Genomic DNA, 20,690 nt, shown 5'->3' with positions numbered 1-20,690 from the left:
ATAGATAGATACTTTGCTAGCTAACTACATACACAGCTAGTTATGTCAAATTTAATAAATGATTAAACTTTTGTTTTCTAAAGTCTTACTTGGTTTCAATATTTGTATTAGCTAGCATAGCTGAAGGTGGCTGAAATTAGCATTTTCTTCACATGTTTCAAATGTCATTCTGCCACACAGAGACATACCGTATAAATCCACCTGTAAACATGTTCTTCTGGTGTTTGAATGTGTAAAATGCATACAAGTAGAAATAATTAGCCTCCTCACTGTAAACAACCATTGGCAGCTCGCTGTTTTCCTTACAACCTGTTCAGTTGGTGATAATGTCATTCTCAGGTCAGAGTTGGGACTTCCAAGGCAAATAGGAATTGTTTCTTCCTCTACCAAAAGTAAAAAAAAAAAAAAATAATAATAATAATCAACAACTTGAGAGAGCTTAACCACTGTCTGTTTTCTTTTTTCTTCTCTTCACTCATGGTAGGAGCTCCAGATCCGACGGCGGGGGCGAGCGTGGACGACGAGAACTGTTGGCATTTGGATGAGGAACAGGTCCAGGAACAGGTCAAGCTCTTTCTCTCCCAGGGCGGGTACCACGGCTCGGGAAAGCAGCTCAACCTGCTGTTCAGCAAGGTACCGACCATAGAGCCACATTAGGGCTCTCCTCTTTGTGCCTTTCTTTGGGTAATAATGGAGCTACAGAGATGTGGGATACCACAAGGATGTGTGTCGATGTCTGTGCTTCTTTTATAACTTGTGATGTGTGTTGTGACGCAAAAGACAATATTCTGTTTCTGTCAAATTTAATCAGTGATTAAAGTTTTGTTTTCTAAACTCTTTTTTAGCTTTCTAAAGCATTTTTCCCCTGTACTTTGTGCCAGTATTTCTACTTGTTGGTACATATTTTAGGTCTTTTTACAAGTTTTGACTTAAGCAAATTTTTTTCCAGTAGTCTGATGGAGAATCAATGCAACCAAATATCATTCTCATATGCAATTAGTGGTGAATGTTTTATGAATGATGGCTGTTGTATTCTATTTTAAGTAAGATTGTTATCATGTGTGATTTATTTGACAAACTTTCTGACCCAGTCACTCCTTATCTTCATCCTGTTTCTATTTTTCCTTCATTTTGGTGATTTCACCTTCATTAACTAAAGCCATACAGATTCTTCTTTTATTTACACTCTTATGTCCTGTTTCCAAATCATTTAAAAAAAAATAAAATTAGATTTTTCGCCAAAAGGAAAAAAAAAAAAAAGAATACTACATGTCTCCATGTGACCTGAACTCCCCTGTGCCCTCCAGGTGAGAGAGATGCTGAGGATGAGGGACTCCAACGGCGCTCGCATGTTGACGCTGATCACAGAGCAGTTCATGGGCGACCCCCGACTGGCGCTGTGGAGGCAGCAGGGGACCACCATGACTGACAAGTACAGGCAGCTGTGGGACGAGCTAGGTACGGCGATGAAATGCGGCCGCGCCCGGACACTGACGCCGGATGGCAGCTGCTGTAAAACATTACCGCTGCTCGGCGTCATTAATCGATTCGATAAGACTAATCAATACGCATTTTGGTGTGTTTGATGAAGCTTGTTAATTTGTTTTACTGCGTAATTGAAAAACTTTCTGTCTTAGCATCCATTTGTAACAAGATGCTGTGTGCGGTATGTAGACATAAAGTGGTGTGAGGTATTCCTGTACGCCTCCAGGCCTCAGCGCAGCGATCCTCTGCAGCAACACGATGATGCATTAATGGGACGAGGCGGATCAGACTCATGCTTTCCTTATCTGATGGGGTTTTAAGCCGGACGCACTTTAACTTTGAACAGCAGCTGCTTTGGCTTCATATGAACCATTTTACTCCCACAAAAGCATTTTTCTTTAGCAAAAGGTTTTATCTGAAACTCACACAAACTTGCAGCAGAGATACGACGGAGTACTGGGGCCGGGCTAGGAAAAAGTTTTATTTTAATTACGAGAATAAGGTCATAATATTATGAGGAAAGAAGTTGTACAACAGTAAAACCTCAATGATTCAATAATAAAGTTGTAATGAGACAAAAATAGTTGTACGACATTACGAGAATAATAAAGTATTGCTTAATTTAATTTTTATTTGTTTTTCTGGTAGTAGCTTTCATAAAATTACTGCTTCATTCTCCTGGTATTACAACTATATTCTGGCTGTATATTATGACTTTATTGTCATGCAATTTTATTCTGAAGTCTTTACAACTTTATTCTCGTATCATAACATCTTTGTTTTCAAAAATGTTCAAATAAGCTTTTCTAGAAATGTCAAATGACAAAATTTCTAAATTTTTTCTCACAAACTTTTTACTTTTCAAACTCATAAATTTCCACGATTTTTTTTTCTAGAAAATTTATAGATTTTTGGCAGAAATTTACTATTTTTTAAAAATGCTCTAATATATTTTTTAACTACATTAGCCCTAATACGCCGTCTTTTTTCCATCTCAGATCTGCATTATATGAACTTTACTTAAGAATCAACGTCACTCTGACATCGACACAGTAATAACAATTCCTTTTGCTTCCATACGTCACAATATTTGCTTTTCATTCGGGTTTCCACTGATCCGTTGTTGTATTTTTGCTGACTCTCCTTCAGCAGTTTGTATCTCGGAGCAGAGTGTGTGATCTGGGGTCGTGTGTGTGTGTGTGTGTGTGTGTGTGTGTGCAGGCGCCCTGTGGATGTGCATCGTCCTGAACCCGCACTGTAAGCCCGAGCAGAAGTCTTCGTGGCTCCGGCAGCTCCGCAGGTGGAACGGCGTGGACGTGTGTCCCTTGGAGGACGGTAACCATGGCAGCGAGCTGATCAATCTGACCAACGCTCTGCCCCAGGGGCCTCCTGGCAATCCAGGTGAGAGGAGCGCGGCCCTTCCTCTGTTTTATCTCCACCCTCTCTCTCTTCCTCCTTCCCTCCAGTTCGCTCCCTTCATTCTGCTGCCGTAGTAACGCTGTTGAGCCCTCCCCTTTCCTCCACCTCTCTTTTAATCAAGTCTCCATGCTTCAGTCTCAGAGCCTGTGAGCCTTATTACCCTTTCAGTGTGGCTAATAGAATGAGCCTAATAACACAGTGGAGGTCCTGCAGCTTTTTCTTATTTCACTCGCTTTCACTGCATCAGAGAAATTCCCTTTTTCCCAGGTAGCAAAATAATGTTTGTAAGAAGGAAAGAGGGATTTCTATTGCTGCTGGTGTTTCTGTCCAGACAGTCTCTGCAGCTCTGTGTCATTCTGACATCTTACTGTTGTGTTCCTAATAGTGTGTCCCTTTTTACTTCCGATACGATACCGATATCAACCCGATATGATATCAGCACAAATCATACATAATTTTATTGCTTATTTTGCAACATGGTTCGTACAGCTGCATAAAATACTTGAAAATATATTTAATTCAGCTGTTTTCAAGGTTTGGAAAGTGCTTGAAATTCAAACAGCACACCTTTGAAAATGAAGTGCAACGTAACGTTTAGAAAAAGTTTTCATACGCCTAATAAAAAGACAGATTTTTTTCCTCACTGTCTGAAGTTAAATCAGATTACATTTTTCTTGTCTTGGGTCAGATGGAATCACCAAAATTATTTCTATTTGTTAAATGCAAGAAGACTTAGCGAGAATTAATTTTTTTCTGATTGTCTTTGCATATTTTGTTTAAGCATTTAATTTGAGCAGGAAGGTCATTTACCTGAACCTGATTAGTTTGGATTGTTTCAGTGAGATGAATATTTAATATTTCTAATTATTTATCATTCTATATTTTATACACTAAGCAACATTATTGAACCTGCTGGATTTTAATTAGTGTTTTGTTCTTGAACCAGTCATTTCAAAACATAACCGATTCCCGATATCTGTTTAGCTTCTTCTGGCCCTTCATTTATCCTTGTTTTAGCAAATTAGCACCATTATTTGCGCCGGTTCTTGTCTTGACACTTCCTGTTTTACTTGTGATATGAACAACGTGATAACTTCCTGTCGCCACACGGTCGAGTTGTGACAAAAGTCCTTCGGGTTTGACGAAGCGTTCCAACACTCCGTTCCGCAGACGCTCTGACGCGCCCTCACCGGACCGTCTTCACGCGCGCCATCGAGGCCTGCGACCTGCACTGGCAGGACCCCCACTTGCAGCACATCATCACCGAGGACCACTACAACAACTACTGTTACCACGACAACCTCAACGGCTCCCTCTTCGACTCCAGAGGGTGGCCCCTGTGGCACGGTGAGATCAAAATCTTACCAAGTCTAGTTCCAAACAGGACAAAACCAACTGTAGATTAAGGAGCTTGTTTTATGGCAATAATTCCTTAATGTTGTTGAAAAAACACAAGTTTCACTGGCAGATTATTTCACTGACAACATGGGAGAAATGTCTTGTTATAAGTGAAATAATCTGCCAGTGGAACTAGAACTTTTCATCAAAATTAAGGAATCATTTACCTAAAACAATATCCTATATCTTCCTAAAAAGTTACTTGTAAGTAAGCTTAGCATATTAAGATATTTGCATTAGATACTAGACAAAATTACTAGTGTTTTTTTTAATACTTTTTCTTTGTCAAAATAAAAACATCTCCTCTTGCTGTTTTTTTTTTTTTTTTTTTTTTATCAGAACACGTTCCCACGGCATGCGCCCGAGTGGACGCCCTGCGGTCACACGGTTACCCCAGAGAGGCGCTGCGGCTGGCCATCGCCATCGTCAACACGCTGCGGCGGCAGCAGCAGAAGCAGCTGGAGCTTTTCCGCGGCCACAGAAAAGGTCAGTCAGTCTTCCTTTGCTAATGTGGAGTTTAGCGAAGGGAGGTTTTGTATCTTAGGTGACAAATCGACACAATGTAAAAGTTGCCTATTTGTTCAGAACACTCAGCTGTCCGTGTTCTTGTCCCCTCAGAGCTGCTCCACAGGGGCGTAACATCCGTCACCAACCTGGAGGGCTGGGTGGGCCACCCTCTGGACCCCATCGGCACTCTGTTCGCCACCCTGCTGGAGACGGGACGGGGGAGCGACGACGGAGCCACCGCCGACTTCCCAGGTAGACGCTCACAGATTAACAGCAACTGCGGTTCAATTAAGCACAGAATAGCACAGATTGAAATTCCGAAAACAAATTTGCTCAGCGGAAACACGGCAATTGTGAAAAAAGAAATCACTCGCGTTCTTCTATAAAACGTTTTTTTGCGCCAGGGTGAGGTGTTTTTTTTTTTTTTCCAGCAGTATTGAAATAGATGGATGCAAAGAAGATGACAGGAAGTGGGAGGATGACACTTTGTGTTTGTTTTTTTTCCAGACAATCTGCAGCTCACAAATTGCACAATTCATAAAAAGTTGTGTGTTGAATCCATTACTCTTCTCTAAAATCACCATCTACAATTTCCCCAAAACGCTCCAAGTAGTCAAGTAATTAGACGTTTATATTCACGCTCTTATTTTGAAGTGAGTGAAGACTGTTTACGCAGCTGTTTTCATTTTCTCTCCTCACATTCTCCCTTTTTTTTTTTTACCAATAGCTTTATATCAAGCAAGAAATGGGAACAAAATAAAACACGGACTGCAGATGAAATAATATAAATACAAACACAATGTCTATGGGTATTATAGAAAATGTAAATTATGTTAAAGTAAAATGGTGCATGAGTGCTGTAGTTTGTCAGAGGCAGATATAATTTGAACTGAATATAGCAGGTTAGCACTAGCTTCAGCTAATCCCCAGGTTGGTGTAGCGGTTTAGCATAGAGGAATGTTTATGATTTGTGCTTTAGGGTTCGTTCAGCTAACTTTTCACTCGGCGTTGCCCACCTCTGTTGGTACTTAAAACCAAATACAAGATCACAAAAAAGTTAACCTCTTTAGAAACGACACCAGAAATCGTGGCCTCCACCTCCACCGCCTCCTGTGGTAACAACGTTTCCATTTGTCGGACTCGTGCCGTTAGACGCACCCAGATGTTTTCCTTTACCGCAGATGGAGCCGTCCTCAAACGCACCATCACGCTGCAGCGGTTGCATCGTTCCCATCAGACCTGCAGGGCCTCGGGTCGTAATCAGCAGAGATGACACAGACGTGCTGATTGGCCTGCAGTCGTCCTCCGATACCGGCTCATGAATAAGAGATGCAGCAGGAAAAACACTCCAATTAAAACGCATTAATTATGCAGGCAGACGAGTTTCAACATGCCACAGCCAGACAGGACGTCACAGCAGCCCTCCGCTCACGTCTCTGGTATAAAGTATGATTAATTCACAAAGCGCCCCCTGCGCTCAAGACCCCCTTGAATTATTAGGCAGTTTAGAGTTTGTTTCCACTCGGTGGATCTGAGCTTTAAGATGTTTTAGGAGAAAAATCTCAAACTTATTCTCCATTTCAGAGAGGGCTTTTATATTTTCCAAGTCAATCAAGACTCTACAGGCTTTCAACACTTGAATTCAGGTCGTTTGGACAGACTGTCAGATTGATCATCCGAGGTCTTCAACCTTAGAGATTGTACTTTAGCATTTTCGCTGAAGATTGTTAGTTTATTTGATCTATTTAACTTTTATTTCTACAGGTTGTCTCATCAAGATCCAGGATCTCATTTACAAATTAAGAGCTGTTGAAGGAGTTTATTTAATCGCTCATTTCACTTCCTTACATTAAAGCTCCTACCCTTGTATTTCAGAACAGGACATTTTCATTTATTTTTGTGGATTCTGATAATTATGGCTTAAGCCAAATATTAGATTCCAGTTAAGGTCGGCCTAAAAAACCAAATTAAGTTAAACATTACTTAATGAACGACATAATCATGTGCTTACTGGCCATCCTGAGGCCCACAAAAGGTTATTGATAATGAAAGCTGGCTGTTCAGGGGGCTTCATAAAACAATTGCCATGGGAAGTTGAGTGGGAGAAAAAAATTGCGGTAAATTTCCGCAAAAAAAAAAAGAACTCAGAAATTTTTAGATTAATCAGACCATTTTCTAGAGAAAAATTGACTTTTGAAACTCAGAAATGTCAGAGTTTTTTATTTGGAACATTGCTGAGATTAATTCCCCAATTTTTATTTTTTATTTTTTAAAGAAAACCTGCAACACAACGAAGAGTTTCGGTCTCTGTGCCAACGTAGCTGTGAAGGTTTTCAATTAAAGCCGTTGTTTTTATCGGTGTAAGTGTGTGTGAGAGAGTGTGTTTTCTTCAGGGAGCGTGGGTTCTCCTGGGACTAACGGTGAGGTCTGCCTAGACATCATTAAAGCTCTAAAACGCATGATCACTGCTCCCAGGAGGAGGCGCACAGCGCAGGGAGAAAAGGAATCAATATATTTATCAATATGTGGCTCAGTTCACACCCCAGAGGGGACGTTTATTTTTCGCTGAGTCATCGTCCCTTCTCCTCCCCACCCCCCACTAGGCTCCCTGGGCCCCTGCAGGAGGCCGGAGAACCCCGTTTACACGCCGCCGCCACTACCTCTCCTGGAGGAAGGCGAGACGTTTGCGGCGCTGGCTGTGGAGACGGCGCTGATGGGTCTGGGCCAGCAGAGGGCGATGCCGGACGGCCTCTACGCCCAGGAGAAGGTGTGTCGCAACGAAGAGCAGCTATTGGCCAAGCTCCAGGAAGTGGACCTGGACGAGGCGCTGGTGAAGATCCTCCGGAAGCAGGCCACGCTTCTACTGGAGGGTGAGTGAAGCAGCCAAAGAGCTCCACAATTACGCAGCTACTGATATAGTTGCGCAAAGGTGATCGAGGTTCCATACGCACCTTGATCACCCTTAAAGTCACACAAAGTACGTATAAAACGCTGTCACGTTTCTGCTACGCTACGCTAAGCTAACCTCGGTCCTACTGTACTGCACATGCTACCAACCTTCGCTAACATGTTGTTTGCTCTGTATTCTGCTAATCTGTTTGTGTCTAAACACTGTGTTCTGTCTGTGTACCTTAGCATGAACTCAGTGCTCCCTTCGTTCCTTTATTTACACTCTCTGGTGTTTGCGATGCTAATTTACACGTCTGTATCATTTGCTCTACCAGGGCCGGCTGCTGACGTCGTGTACATATCTGGGTGTGTGTGTGGGTGTGTGTGTGTGTGCAGCAATGGCTAAAAAAAGCTCGTGGCTCGTCACGGTTCAAGCCTCCTTTGCTCTCAGTCCCACTAATGATAGAGGCGGTCGGCCCCTCACATGAGGCTCGGTTATCCCCGGTTGGTTGTGATTACGAAGGAGACGCCCACAGGAAGTGGCTGCTCGTACATTACCGAGGGAGGGGTGAAGACAGAATGCATTTGGCTTACTTTTAGACAATGGCTGGTAAAGGAAGCATCCCGTTATGTTCTGTTTTTTTTTCTCTCACACAAAACCCACTAACAAGTATTGTGTGTTGACCCCAGGCTTGACCTTTCTTCTTGTTGTTCCACAGCCCAAAAGCAGGTGAAGATTCACGACATAATGGACTTTACCTCATTATGAACTTTATACTTGATACTGCTTGTAATGAAGCCCACAAACAACGATAGTTTTATGGTTTTATGCATCAGGACAAACTTCAATTCAAAAATACTTTTTTGATCCCAAAGGGAAATTAAAATGCAAATAACTAAACCAAAATACTTGGTAAGATTTTGTGTTTTTGTGGTGTGAAATTTTTAAAATTCAACTTTGGCATCAAATTTGATGTTGATGGACAGTTTGCAGAGGATGGAGAGTTTCTCCTGTCTGAGTAACACCAACTGTAATTGAAGATTTTCTGCTGTGTCAGCAAAAAAGACCAGGCAGGACAGTAAGAGTGACATAAAATAAATCACTAAAGAAATCATAAATTAGCAGCAGCTAATTGTAGCAACCAACACTGCAAAAACACAAAATCTTACCAAGTAGTTTTTCTTGTTTGTATTCTAGTGCAAATATCTTATTGAACTTGAAATAAAACCAAAATAATTTACAAGTCACTTTTCAGCAACATATAGGATATTCTTATAAGTCAATAATTCCTTAATATTGATTTTTTTAAAGTACTATCTATAAGTAAAATAATCTGCCAGTGGAACTTGTGCTCTTTTTAGACTTAAGATTTTGTGTTTTTGCAGTGAACTATTTAACTCTTCCAATTTCAATATTTAACATTTTCTGAAAACTACAGCTTCCTGTTCTTTAGGAAAACATGTTCTTAAAGAGACAGTCTGTAATGTTCATAGAAATAGGAAACTAACATGCTGCTGCTCTTGGCCTGTTTATTGACTGTATTTTCACATCTTTGAGCACAAATGTGTACCTATCTGCATGAACAGATGTCAAATATCACGTCTCAGAGTCAGGACATACTCTGATGTTCGTCCGAGACGTCGTCACCTGATCCGCAGCGAAATCTCTTGCTGACATCGTCGGCACGCTAAGCGTCCCGTCGGCGGCTCCTGTCTGCTCCGGGCTGTGACCGTTCCCCCCTTTGTTTGTCTCCTCTCTTCCAGCTGGTCCTTACAGCGGTCTGGGGGAAGTCCTCTACAGAGAGAGCGTCCCCATGCACACGTTTGCCAAGTATCTCTTCACCTCCCTGCTACCTCACGACGCCGAGCTGGCGTACAGCATTGCACTGAGGGCCATGAGGTGAGCCGTACGCCGGCTAGCAGCTAACAGTCTGAACAGAGAACATATGTGTTGCTTCTTTTCTTTCTGACTCTTAGAGACATAAAATGAGGCTTAGACAAGCAGTCAGCGGTAATTATTTATATATCTGTTATTGTCATTTGCAGACCCAGTTACAGAAGCAGACAGCCAAAAAATTTTGTTGCCTGTTTCAGATTTTTTTTAGAGGTTTAATTGTATCATTGTAGCACAACAGCAAACAGCTGACTGATGTGACTTATAGTCTGGAAAACACGGTAACTCAGTTTGTGCCGTTGTCGAAGAGCTCATTGGAATAAATAAATATTATTGGGTTATTCATCACCATTTTGTTTGGGATAACAATCTACTATAACAGTGAAGTGATTTATACATTTTCCTACATTTACAGAACAAATTCAGGGACATAAAATGGTAGAAACCACTCCGATTATTGTCTTCATCCCCACTTAATTCTAACCCATCGTTAACTTTCCAAGTCTGAGTCTCCACTTGAACTCCATAATCCGAAATTCGGACTTCCTAAAGTGGAACTTTCTAAAAGCCATGAGTGACGTTGCCTGTACTGCCCCCTGCTGACAGCTCTGCCACTCTTTGTTCCAGCTGACAGTCAAAAGTTCATCCCTCGTAGGAGTAATGACGAATGGTCATTCAGGGATTATCTGACGTCAGAATTATTTGAGGACCTTGATGATAACGTCAAGACGAATGTCAAGGATTTTATTGTTTTCCTGCAACAAAAAAAATTGTTGGCACTCAAAAAAATGACAAAAGGACAAAAACCAGATGTGAGTGTTGGGTAAATGCGTAGTTATAAAACATGTTAGAACACAGGGTGATTATTATTTCCTATTTCTATCACAAATTTAAGTCAGACATCCCAGTTTATGTTTGGAGGAGCAGGAGAATGTATTAGAGATCTGTCGATATTGAAAACATTACTAGATGGGGTTTCAGTGACAATGAGCCACAAGGACAGATCTATTCAGTCTAATTCTATACTACAAGCTCTGAGCTATGTCAAGCTTTATTGTTTATTTAACATTATATTTGCACTTTCACTTTGCAAATTGCACTTTCTGACCCATTTGAAAGGTTTATTGCAGTTTATTCTTACATGTTTGACCAATTATTTTTGTTCTACTCCTGATTGACCTGAGTGAACAAATTAAAGATGTTTTTACATGTTTGATCAAGATTGTGAAGGTATTGGTGTATTTAAGTGTGCTGTACTGGTGCAGAGTTATTAATGCATTTGTAATTCAGTGCATTTATTATGTATGTGTTTTTAAAAAAAAAAAAAAGGAAAAAGATTTTAAGTCAATTCTGTTTTTCTGTAATGGATCGGTATCGGCCGATATCGAACCTCAGATATCTGCATCGGTATCGGAAGTGGAGAAAAGGAATTGGTCCCTAAAATGTGGTTGAAGTGCAACATGCAGATGGATATTTGACCAAAATATTAATGTTTCAGTTTTGGGGAAATCCTCTCTGCATTCAACCATTCCCCCCCAGCTCTGGTTTTTAAGAGTCATTGTCATTAATTGTTATTTTGTGACTCCAACCTGCTTGAATTGCATCACTAACAGCCCAAACTGACGATGAGTGCATGTACATCTGTGAAGTCGGCGTCCCGCTGTGACTCGGCCCCCCCTCCCCCCAGGTCTCCTCTGCTCCGACGCTGCGGCTGATTTAGAAGCTGGCTGAGACTTTGTTTAATGACAAAACCTCCTTTTGCTGGAATATTCTCTGAATAATTGAACACTGCAGAGAGGCACTTTTACAAAAGCGTGTGAATAATAAATAAATGCCGTTGGTGTTCTCCCTGACCGCTTCTCTGGCCTATATTAAACTGCACTGATGCTTTGTTTCTCTGTAATGAAAAAAAAAAAAAAAAAAGCCGAACGATTGAACTCCAGCAGCTTCAGCTGTGATTTGGGCTGCAGAAAAATTTAATTGTTCTTTTTAAACCCATCTGTTTTTCAGAGCTCGCAGCCTGAAGCTCAGACCTGAGCTCAGGTGTGCAGGTGCACAAAGAAAAGCTGTCGATTGATCTTCTGAAGGGAACTTTACACTTTGATAGCTTCTTTACCTTAATTAAAATGTCGCCAGCAGTGGAGGAATTATGTGTTTTGATCTAAGGAAGAACTAAAGGAAAAGTTTTCCCTTTCTCTCAGGTTGCCGGTCCTCGAGTCCACACCCCCTTCTACTGACTTGTCTCGGCCTCAGCACATAGTGTCGGTGGTGCCCAATCGCTACCCTCGCTGGTTCACCCTGAGCCACATAGAGAGCCAGCAGTGTGAGCTGGCCTCCACCATGCTCACAGCTGCTAAAGGTACGCACAGACACCAAAACACCCAAACTTCCATTTCTCTACGGTTTAGACCAGAGGTGGCCACCGCTAACTAAAAAGTTAGCTGTGCTAAGCATAGAGCTAAACACTAAAGCACTACACCAATATGGTATTTGGTGAATGCTAAAGCGATAATAACAAACAGTAGTTGTGCTAACGCGCTACACTAACGCAGTACTTGACGGAAGCTAAAGCGCTAATCATAAACATTATTTCTACTAGCAGTAAAATTATGCAGCAACATTGTACTTGGCAGAAGATAATGTGCTAAAGCACTAGTAATAAACATTGGTTTCACTAAAGTGCTACACCAACACAGTACTTAGTGGAAGCTAGTGCGCTAAAGTGCTAATCATAAACATTAGTTCCACTAACTCTAAAGCGTTACACAAGGGCTAAGAGATAAAGCTGAGGAGAATTTCAAAACCGGGTTGGCCTTGAACATCTCGCAGAACTCTGTTCGGTCCACTGAGGTCCATCCCAAAATTGCTCTTTAATTTAGAAATGTCTTTTTTTCCAGCTCTAACTAATTAGCTTTATCTGAATCAAAGACAAAAAAAATGTCTCTTAGGTTTATAAAGGTTTGTATTTGAACAGCCCAGTAAAAGGGCAGACTTAAATCCAACTGAGAGTTTTTGATAGTTGATGTTCGCAGACGCTCTCCATCCAATCTGACTGAACTTGGGCTGATTTGTAAAGAAGAAAAATAGAACACTTCAGTTTATGGATCTGCACAGGTGTCAGAGACGAGCGCCAAGAGACCCGCAGCTGAAATCACGTATCCTTATGTTTCCACTTTACTGCTTCGTCACACAAAGTCACGATAAAACACACTTAACATGATGTCCACCTTGTATGACTCTCCTCCAGAATGAGCCCCCTCATCTTCCTCATTCTGTGAACTTTGTGACTTAAACGGATAAATTACTGCGTTGCTTTTAGCTGCTCCTCAACAACGACCTCTACGTTATTAGTCAGCGGAAAGTTTTGGGTGCAAAGACTAAACGGCGAGAGTTGAGTCGCTGTTCAGCTGCGACTCAACTCTCCGCACCACAGTGACAGGAAAACCAGACGTCTGTGTCAGAGCATGGGTGTGAAGATGCTGAGAAAAATGCAGCGACAGGTTGTGAAAGTGCGGAACAAAAGACAGAAAAAGGATGCTGGTTCAGAAAGAAGGTTTGGCAACTTGGATGTAACACACCCACCATGTTCCTGTTCGCTTTGCCGTGTTATTCAGGTGACGCCTGCAAGCTCCACACAGTGTTAGAGTCCATCCAGAAGAACATCCACTCTTCCTCTCACATCTTCAAGCTGGCTCAGGACGCCTTCAAGATCGCCACGCTGATGGACAGCCTGCCGGACCTCACGCTGCTCAAGGTCTCCTTGGAGCTGGGCCTCCAGGTAAGCGGCGCGCACGCAGAGAAACGCACATGCGACCCGTCGCCGCGCCGACCCTCTGCTGAACCTCTTGTGTCCCGCAGGTGATGAGGTTGACTCTGTCCACGCTGAACTGGCGGCGGAGAGAGATGGTGCGCTGGCTCGTCACCTGCGCCACTGAAGTCGGTGAGTTTGGTTTTCTGCCGCCAAAAGAAATCCTTAAAGGAGGAAGTTGGTGGCTACGTTTTCATTGACCATATGATTGCTTCACATATGATGAGTTCACTAAAAAGTTTTAGGTTTTTTTTTTCTGTAATTGGTTAATTTTGTAAAACTGCAATGGAGCATAACACGAGTTACATGATCAACAACCGGGCGTTGCCATTGGTGCAAACCACAAAGACGACGACAGGAAGTAGCTAAAGGACCATGGTGCGACTTATGGTGTGAGCAAAGTCATGTATGATTTTAATCACGTTTCTTATTTAATGGAAACACTGCAATTGCGAAATTGTGTTGTTTCCCGTGACATTAATAGAATATCAGCAAAGTTTTGGGAATGCAGCTACAGATCATAAGGGAGGAAGTTAGAAGGGAAGATTTACTCTTCAATTACTTTGATGTTATCAAAATGTTACACTGTTTGTTAAATTAAAAGGACTAGAAAAGTGAGGAAAAGTCCAGCCAGCATGTTATAAGCGTGTTTATTGTTTTTGTTATTATTCAACTTTGCCACATAATTTCATATTTTTCAGACATTAGCAACTATATTTTAAATTGATAATATACTAGCTGAGAAACTTTAACCAAGACTACACAACATTTGAATTCTTGACTGTCGTCTATAAGTGAGTTAAATGTCTAATACCAAACTGTAAGGTGTAAGTTTGCCCGACTCCTGGTCGTACATGCAGGTATGATGACTTCTGCTCTGTTTTGGCTTTTCATATGAGCCTTGCTGCTGCTGCTGTTTGATGGAAACCACTGGAACGAAAAGCTCAACAAGCCCGCTGTTCCCTCTGGCTGCTGACAGATGGGAAAAGCAAACATCTTGTTAGAAATAATTCAGGGTGTTCGTGTCCTCACATGCTTGGTGATGAGAGCTACTTTCAAGAACCGGCAGGCCGGACCCTGCGCCACATTACAAGCCGGGTTCAAGGGGGTTCTTGGCGAGGGTTGAGAAGTGACCAGCAGGGCGGTAATTACGGAACATTGTCGGCTGATTAAGTGGGTCTTTATGTTTGGACTCAGAATTCCTTGAAGCAGGCAGGAAGTGGTGTCCGGAGGGAAGCCCTCCTCCCAGATGATTTCATGTGAACGTTAAGGGGAGTGACAAGGAGTCCCTGTTTGGGCCGGGGCCGGTTCAATGGAAGCATTGAGAACATTCCAGTTGGGGATACAGAGTGGAGACACGTCAGAGGTCACAAAATTACAGACAGAAAATCAGATTACTAGAAGGTAAAAAAAAAATTTTTTTTGGAAACTGATTTAAAACCAACAAGGTTTTTGTTCATTCTCTATTCTTTAACGCTCATTAATTAGATCTAGCCCTTTTTGGAATAATAAAGATTTATTTATTTTGCTTCTTGGAATTTTTCCAGAAATTTCTTTTCACTGTAAGACGCCTGTGTGAGTGCTTTGTTGTTGTTGAAGTTACTGCTTTGCACTGAAATTTGATTAGCATGCTGTTGTTTTTTCACTTGGAGTTCCCATTGGTTTGTTTTTGACCTCAGTTTAGTGCAATTGCCTTTTAGGAAACCAACAACATAATCTACAAATTCTACTTTTCTAAAGTTTATTATATATCTTCTTCTGATAATGAAAATTGAGCACTATTACCGTTTTAGGTCCAAGTGGATTTTGAGCAAAAAACATAAAACCAGAGACTGCTTTGGATATTTTTGTGATTGTCAAAACACAAGATTATGCTGTATGATTTTGCTGACTGTGAGTCAGCATCCAAAACAGAATATAATAAAAGACAATATTTTTTAATTGAGTCCAGTAAGCTGGATCACTATCCATAAGGTGGGTCCCTTTATGAAACCTGCATGTCCCCCGAGAAAAGCCAACCATGAATGTGGTAGACATACAAACCTTCACACGGAAAGGACCTGGCTCAGATTTGAAACCAGGACAATTTATAAGTGAGCCAAAAGTGCAATCTACTGCTCCACCTTATAGTCATTTATTCCCAGTTCATAAGAAAGATGTTGGAAAATGAAAAAAGGGAAGGACTATAGATTACACCATGAGGAACACCACAAAGGATGGTAAAAACACTTTATTTTGTCAAACTTTGCTCCATGACATTGTTGAATGCTAATCAATCTGAGGATGCATTCACACCAGCCCTGTTTAGTCCGCTTTCATCAAATTTCAGCTTGTTAGCCTAGAAAGTCCGGTTCATTTAGGAAGGTTTGGATGAGTAATCAAACTCTGATGTGGACCAAAAAAGCTAACTTTGGTCCACCTACAAACCTCGGTCCACGCTTGGTTTAAAGAATTCTGCTACGATTCGAATGCGTATGTGAATGTCCAATGGGCCGGAGACCGCTCCAAAGCAGGAAGTGGACTATAGTGCAGGGCATTCTGGGTAAATACAACCAAAACAAATGCGCATGTTAGAGAAATGGTTCATGGTCAGACAGAGAATGCAGAGGATGACCTACAATTTCTAAAATCTGATGCCACTCCATTTCATGAGGAAGAAATTTGCCCTCAGTGTCTTGTTCAGAGGTTTTTGTGTTGTTTTCTTCAGTAGCTGTTGGGGCATCACCACCACAGGCAAGGGGGTAAACAGGTTTGTCTTACAAATGCAGTCTAAACACAAAACGTACCAGCTGAAAATGGTTCATTGGGGACTAAAATTGTAACATTTGCTACGAGTCTACTGGACTATGAAGTGTGAAAGCTACCCGTTTGGTCCCTCTGATGGGTAAATCCCAATTCCAGTCAAAGCTTACGTTTCTCTTCCTCTCTTTCCAGGTGTGTTTGCTCTGGACAACATCATGCAGAACTGGTTCACACTCTTCACGCCAACAGAGGCGACCAGCGTGGTGGCCAGCACCATCATGTCCAACAGCACCATTGTCCGCCTGCATCTGGACTGCAACCAGCAGGAAAAACTGGCCAACTCCGCCCGCACCCTGGCGCTACAGTGCGCCATGAAGGACCCCCAAAACTGTGCCCTGTCCGCCCTGACGCTCTGCGAGAAGGACCACATTGCCTTCGAGACAGCCTACCAGATTGTACTGGACGCAGCCGCCACAGGAATGAACTACACCCAGCTGTTTACAATAGCACGCTACATGGAGCACCGCGGCTATCCCATGAGGGCATACAAATTAGCAACGTTAGCCATGACGCACCTTAACCTCAGTTACAACCAGGACACGCACCCGGCCATCAACGACGTGCTCTGGGCATGCGCCCTTAGCCACTCGCTGGGGAAGAATGAGCTGGCAGCCGTCATCCCCCTGGTGGTGAAGAGTGTGAAGTGCGCCACCGTGTTGTCGGACATCTTGAGGCGGTGCACGCTGACGACGCCGGGCATGGTGGCGCTGCACAGCCGCAGGAACTCTGGGAAGCTGATGTCTTTGGACAAGGCTCCGCTCAGGCAGCTGTTGGACGCCACCATCGGGGCCTACATCAACACAACGCATTCTCGGCTGACGCACATCAGCCCGCGCCACTACAGCGAGTTCATCGAGTTCCTCAGCAAGGCCAGGGAGACGTTTCTGATGGCGCACGACGGACACATCCAGTTCACGCAGTTCATAGACAACCTGAAACAGATCTACAAGGGCAAAAAGAAGCTAATGATGCTCGTGCGAGAGAGGTTTGGTTGAATGACCGAATTTCGTCCTGGGAAAATTTTCATGGGATTCTTACTGCTGTGATTCAGGACTCTAGTATAAGGAACAAAGTCTTGAGGCCAAAAAAAAAAAAAACTAGGATGTTAAAATGTACTGAGCACAAGACGAGACATTTTGGCATCGAAACAACCGAAAGTAATGAAGATAAAACAGGAATTTTCAATCAATAACAACCTTAAAGCAACACCAAGGGGCAGATGTATGAAACTGTGTGTTAATGGGTAGTAAAAATATTACCTTCCTCCTCCCAGGGTAGTTACAAAATAATAAATGACAGTATAGCTACTTTGTAGCAACTTTCGGCAGTGTTAAACTCATTAAAGGCAAAGTTTACCTGCCTAAGACTTAGTTGAGTTTTCCTGAAGCGATCCACGATATATTGGCAATAACATTGTATCGGCCCATGTTAGTAATTTTTCAACATATCGGTATTGGTCTGATAATTAAAAGTGGACCGATGTTAACTGATGATTATTTCTGTCCTGTTTCTGTTTCTGGGAGGAGAGCAGAGGAGGTTAGTCGTGTGGTATTTGCTTGGTCATGCGACAGTGATAAGGATGCAGCGCAGGATTATGGGTATTTAAGCGAAGCAGAGAAACAATGTAGGTGACGTGGTAACTTTAACACGATGTCGAAAGTGGAGGAAAATATTTGTATTATATATAAGTATTTTGTATCGCCCATGACGGCAGTATTAATATCAGATATCGGCTCAATTTTTTTTTTAATCAGTGCATCCCTGTGATTCCCATTAATCTTTGTCAAAACACTGATGTCACTGGGATGAGCTAGCACGGTAGCATGAATGAAAATATTTAAACACCTTGCCAATACTGAAGACCTCTAACTTTTTTGCCGAGTTTTGCTCATTGAGGACAATATGGTTTAAGGGAAATACAAGGAATTAACATTTTTGTCAGGTCGAATGTTATTTAGATTGGTTTTGAGTGCACCCACTCAACACAAGAGAATCAGAATCCCAGTTTATAAACTGAGAATAATTTGTTCTAGCTTTGACTGGAGCTTTGTAAGAATAAAGCATCTCAGAGGAGTTTTCTCAGTAGAAAATTATGCAAATTTAGCTTTGTATATTCCGGACTTGTCAACAAAATCATGAAAAATACCAGTCTGCCAACCAGTCTGCTAATTGTGAAGCTAAGTTTTTGGTTTAATCCTTTAGCATTTTTTTTGCTAACTTTGAAAAAGTTTAGCGCACTTAACTTTCCCTTAATACATTTTTCTGGTCCAGTTCTAAAGCACCAATTTAATTGGCTGTTGTGCAAACTTTAAAGTTTTGAATAAAGTTTAACATCTATGTTGAAGTTTTGGTTATTAACATTTATATTCATGCTCTTATTTTGAAACAAGTGAAGACTGTTTATACAGCAGGTCTGTTTCCTCTCCTGACAGGTGTTACTAACACCTGGTGTGTATCAACATGGTTGAATTTATCGCTTAAGTGGATTAGCATTGGCTTCTGCTAAATACCATGTTGGTATAGTGGATTAGCAGCAGTGGAACTAATGTTTTAGGGTTAGCACAACTAACTTTTTAGCTAGCGGTGTCCACTACTGAAAATTACCAGCCAGCATCTCCCTGGCGTAAAAAGTGATGAGCACATTTAGATGTAAAAACATCCAAATCTAAATTTGTGGATTACTCAATTTCAATATTTGACCTAAAACTGAACAATTTTGATTCGATGTTGGTGACATTTCAACCATATGAAAAGGTGTAGAGATAGCTTTAGTACACACAGCGTTTCTTCATCTGATCCCTGGTGTAGACATGTAAGAAGCTGAAGTTTTTGAAGAAGTATCAGTAGTACCTGGATGTTCTGTTCTTTCCCTTTATGTGAAAGTGAGAGCTGCTGAAACGTCTGCCTTTGCACTCCTCTGACTCCCCTCATCTAACGGCCTCAAAAGAGAGGAACGGCTTTAAACCAAATGGTGCAACTCCATCTGAAATGACAGTACCTCTTGTTTAAAAAAAAAATTAAATCCAGCTTTACTCCTTTACTTCCCCCCTCCATGAGGAAATAATGAGAAAATGCCGAATCGGAGTTCATCTTGCCGCCTTTTCTCCCCAGCTTCACGGCGCGTCCTACGTTCAGACTGCTCACGTGAACACATCGGTCGCCATGGTGTCGACGCTAGCTCGCTCACGCGGAAGCTGTCAAACTACATTCTCAGGGATTTCTCTCCAAAAGCAGACAGAAAAAGAGAACATAAGCATTTTATGTGTCCTGTATATATGAAAGCTGATTATTGGAAGAAAAAAAACATGTACATTAACTAATTTATGACAAAATATTCTATGTAAGGCACAATACTTGAAGCTGCATTACTTTGGATTTATTATTTCTTTTGCTTTGTTTTGTTTTTTGAAATGACAAGAAAAAAAAAGAGAAACATATCAGTGCGACTTGACGTCAGATATTTGGGACGCTCCGCCGCGCAGACACGGACTGAACGCGGGGCGGGAACAGTTCTCCCGAACACAGAGGCACATTGAGGATTTCTGAAGTCAGACAAAGAGAGGCCTGTGGAGGCAAAGCGGCCTCCGCTCGCCTCGGTCCACGCCTCTTCTTCTCTCACCTCGACTTTGTGCTGGACAGAAAGTTGCTCTCTGCGGTGGTTCTCGATTGTCCCTCTGCTTTCATTTCTGCGCTTCTTCTCACCTGAACCGCTTTTTCCCCTTTCTCTCTTGTATCCGCCCCTCACAGGAACAGCCTTGTATCTCGCCTTGTCTTAATGCTTTAAACGAACCAAATGTGGAGTGGTCTGGCAGTACCAAACTGTTTTCCTCGGCCAACGGACTTGTGTTACAGACTGATTTGTAGCTGGACTGGCTCGGTGCCGTGTTGCTTTAAGAAGCTCATCTCATCTGTTTCCGGTGTCGTCTGTTCTGTAGCGCCTTCGTTTAGAAACGAATATTGTTCCCTTTTTTTATTATTTTTTTTATTTATTACGTCAAGTAAATGATTGTACGACCATGTCAACATGCTCATGAATATGAAGATTTGATACACTGATCAATTTATTTATGTAACTAAATCACTGTTTTATAAACTTGTTAAAGAATCAACATTTTGTTTTGATTAAATTAGTTTTTTGAGAGGATTTTTGTGTTGTGTTAAATGATTATTTCTACTAGTTTAAGGCAAATTGTAGGAAGACGACATCACAAACACTGCATTCACTTGAAAACTTATTCAGGACACCGAATCTGTGGTGCATTTTCCAATTTTTTATTTTAGCAAAGATAATATCTTTGTAGAACCATCTTTCAGTGTGGTTGCAAATCTACTGTGGTTTTCCACATGTCCTAATATAAGTCTGATGTATTATTATTATTTCTATACTGAATTCTGGCATCATTTCTGCTTTGCAAAAAAAGTCAGACTGGACATCAGTTTCAAAGTTTTACCAGATTTTCAACAAATATATTCTTAATATATTATATT

The 20,690-nt window shown here is 41.7% G+C and overlaps 1 protein-coding gene across 1 annotated transcript in view; it reads left to right on the top strand.

Moving 5' to 3' along the window:
• The window catches only part of zswim6 (zinc finger, SWIM-type containing 6), a 51,135-nt gene extending 30,789 nt beyond the window's left edge, over window positions 1-20,346 (top strand). Inside the window, exons 3-14 of the mRNA XM_015002146.2 lie at window positions 485-633; window positions 1,308-1,458; window positions 2,707-2,886; window positions 4,075-4,251; window positions 4,642-4,788; window positions 4,921-5,061; window positions 7,413-7,679; window positions 9,463-9,598; window positions 11,794-11,951; window positions 13,207-13,370; window positions 13,451-13,532; window positions 16,335-20,346. Of these exons, the coding sequence (XP_014857632.2) occupies window positions 485-633; window positions 1,308-1,458; window positions 2,707-2,886; window positions 4,075-4,251; window positions 4,642-4,788; window positions 4,921-5,061; window positions 7,413-7,679; window positions 9,463-9,598; window positions 11,794-11,951; window positions 13,207-13,370; window positions 13,451-13,532; window positions 16,335-17,197 (2,615 nt within the window). The 3' untranslated portion in view covers window positions 17,198-20,346. The remainder of the gene's footprint in view (window positions 1-484; window positions 634-1,307; window positions 1,459-2,706; window positions 2,887-4,074; window positions 4,252-4,641; window positions 4,789-4,920; window positions 5,062-7,412; window positions 7,680-9,462; window positions 9,599-11,793; window positions 11,952-13,206; window positions 13,371-13,450; window positions 13,533-16,334) is intronic.
• Window positions 20,347-20,690: the final 344 nt, after the last annotated feature.

This window comes from Poecilia mexicana, unplaced genomic scaffold (genome assembly GCF_051168715.1).
Source record: "Poecilia mexicana isolate PSO_F unplaced genomic scaffold, ASM5116871v1 scaffold_12, whole genome shotgun sequence".
Lineage (NCBI taxonomy): Eukaryota > Metazoa > Chordata > Actinopteri > Cyprinodontiformes > Poeciliidae > Poecilia > Poecilia mexicana.
The sequence above is the reverse complement of the archived record's forward strand: the minus strand, read 5'-3'. Positions and strand labels throughout refer to the sequence as shown.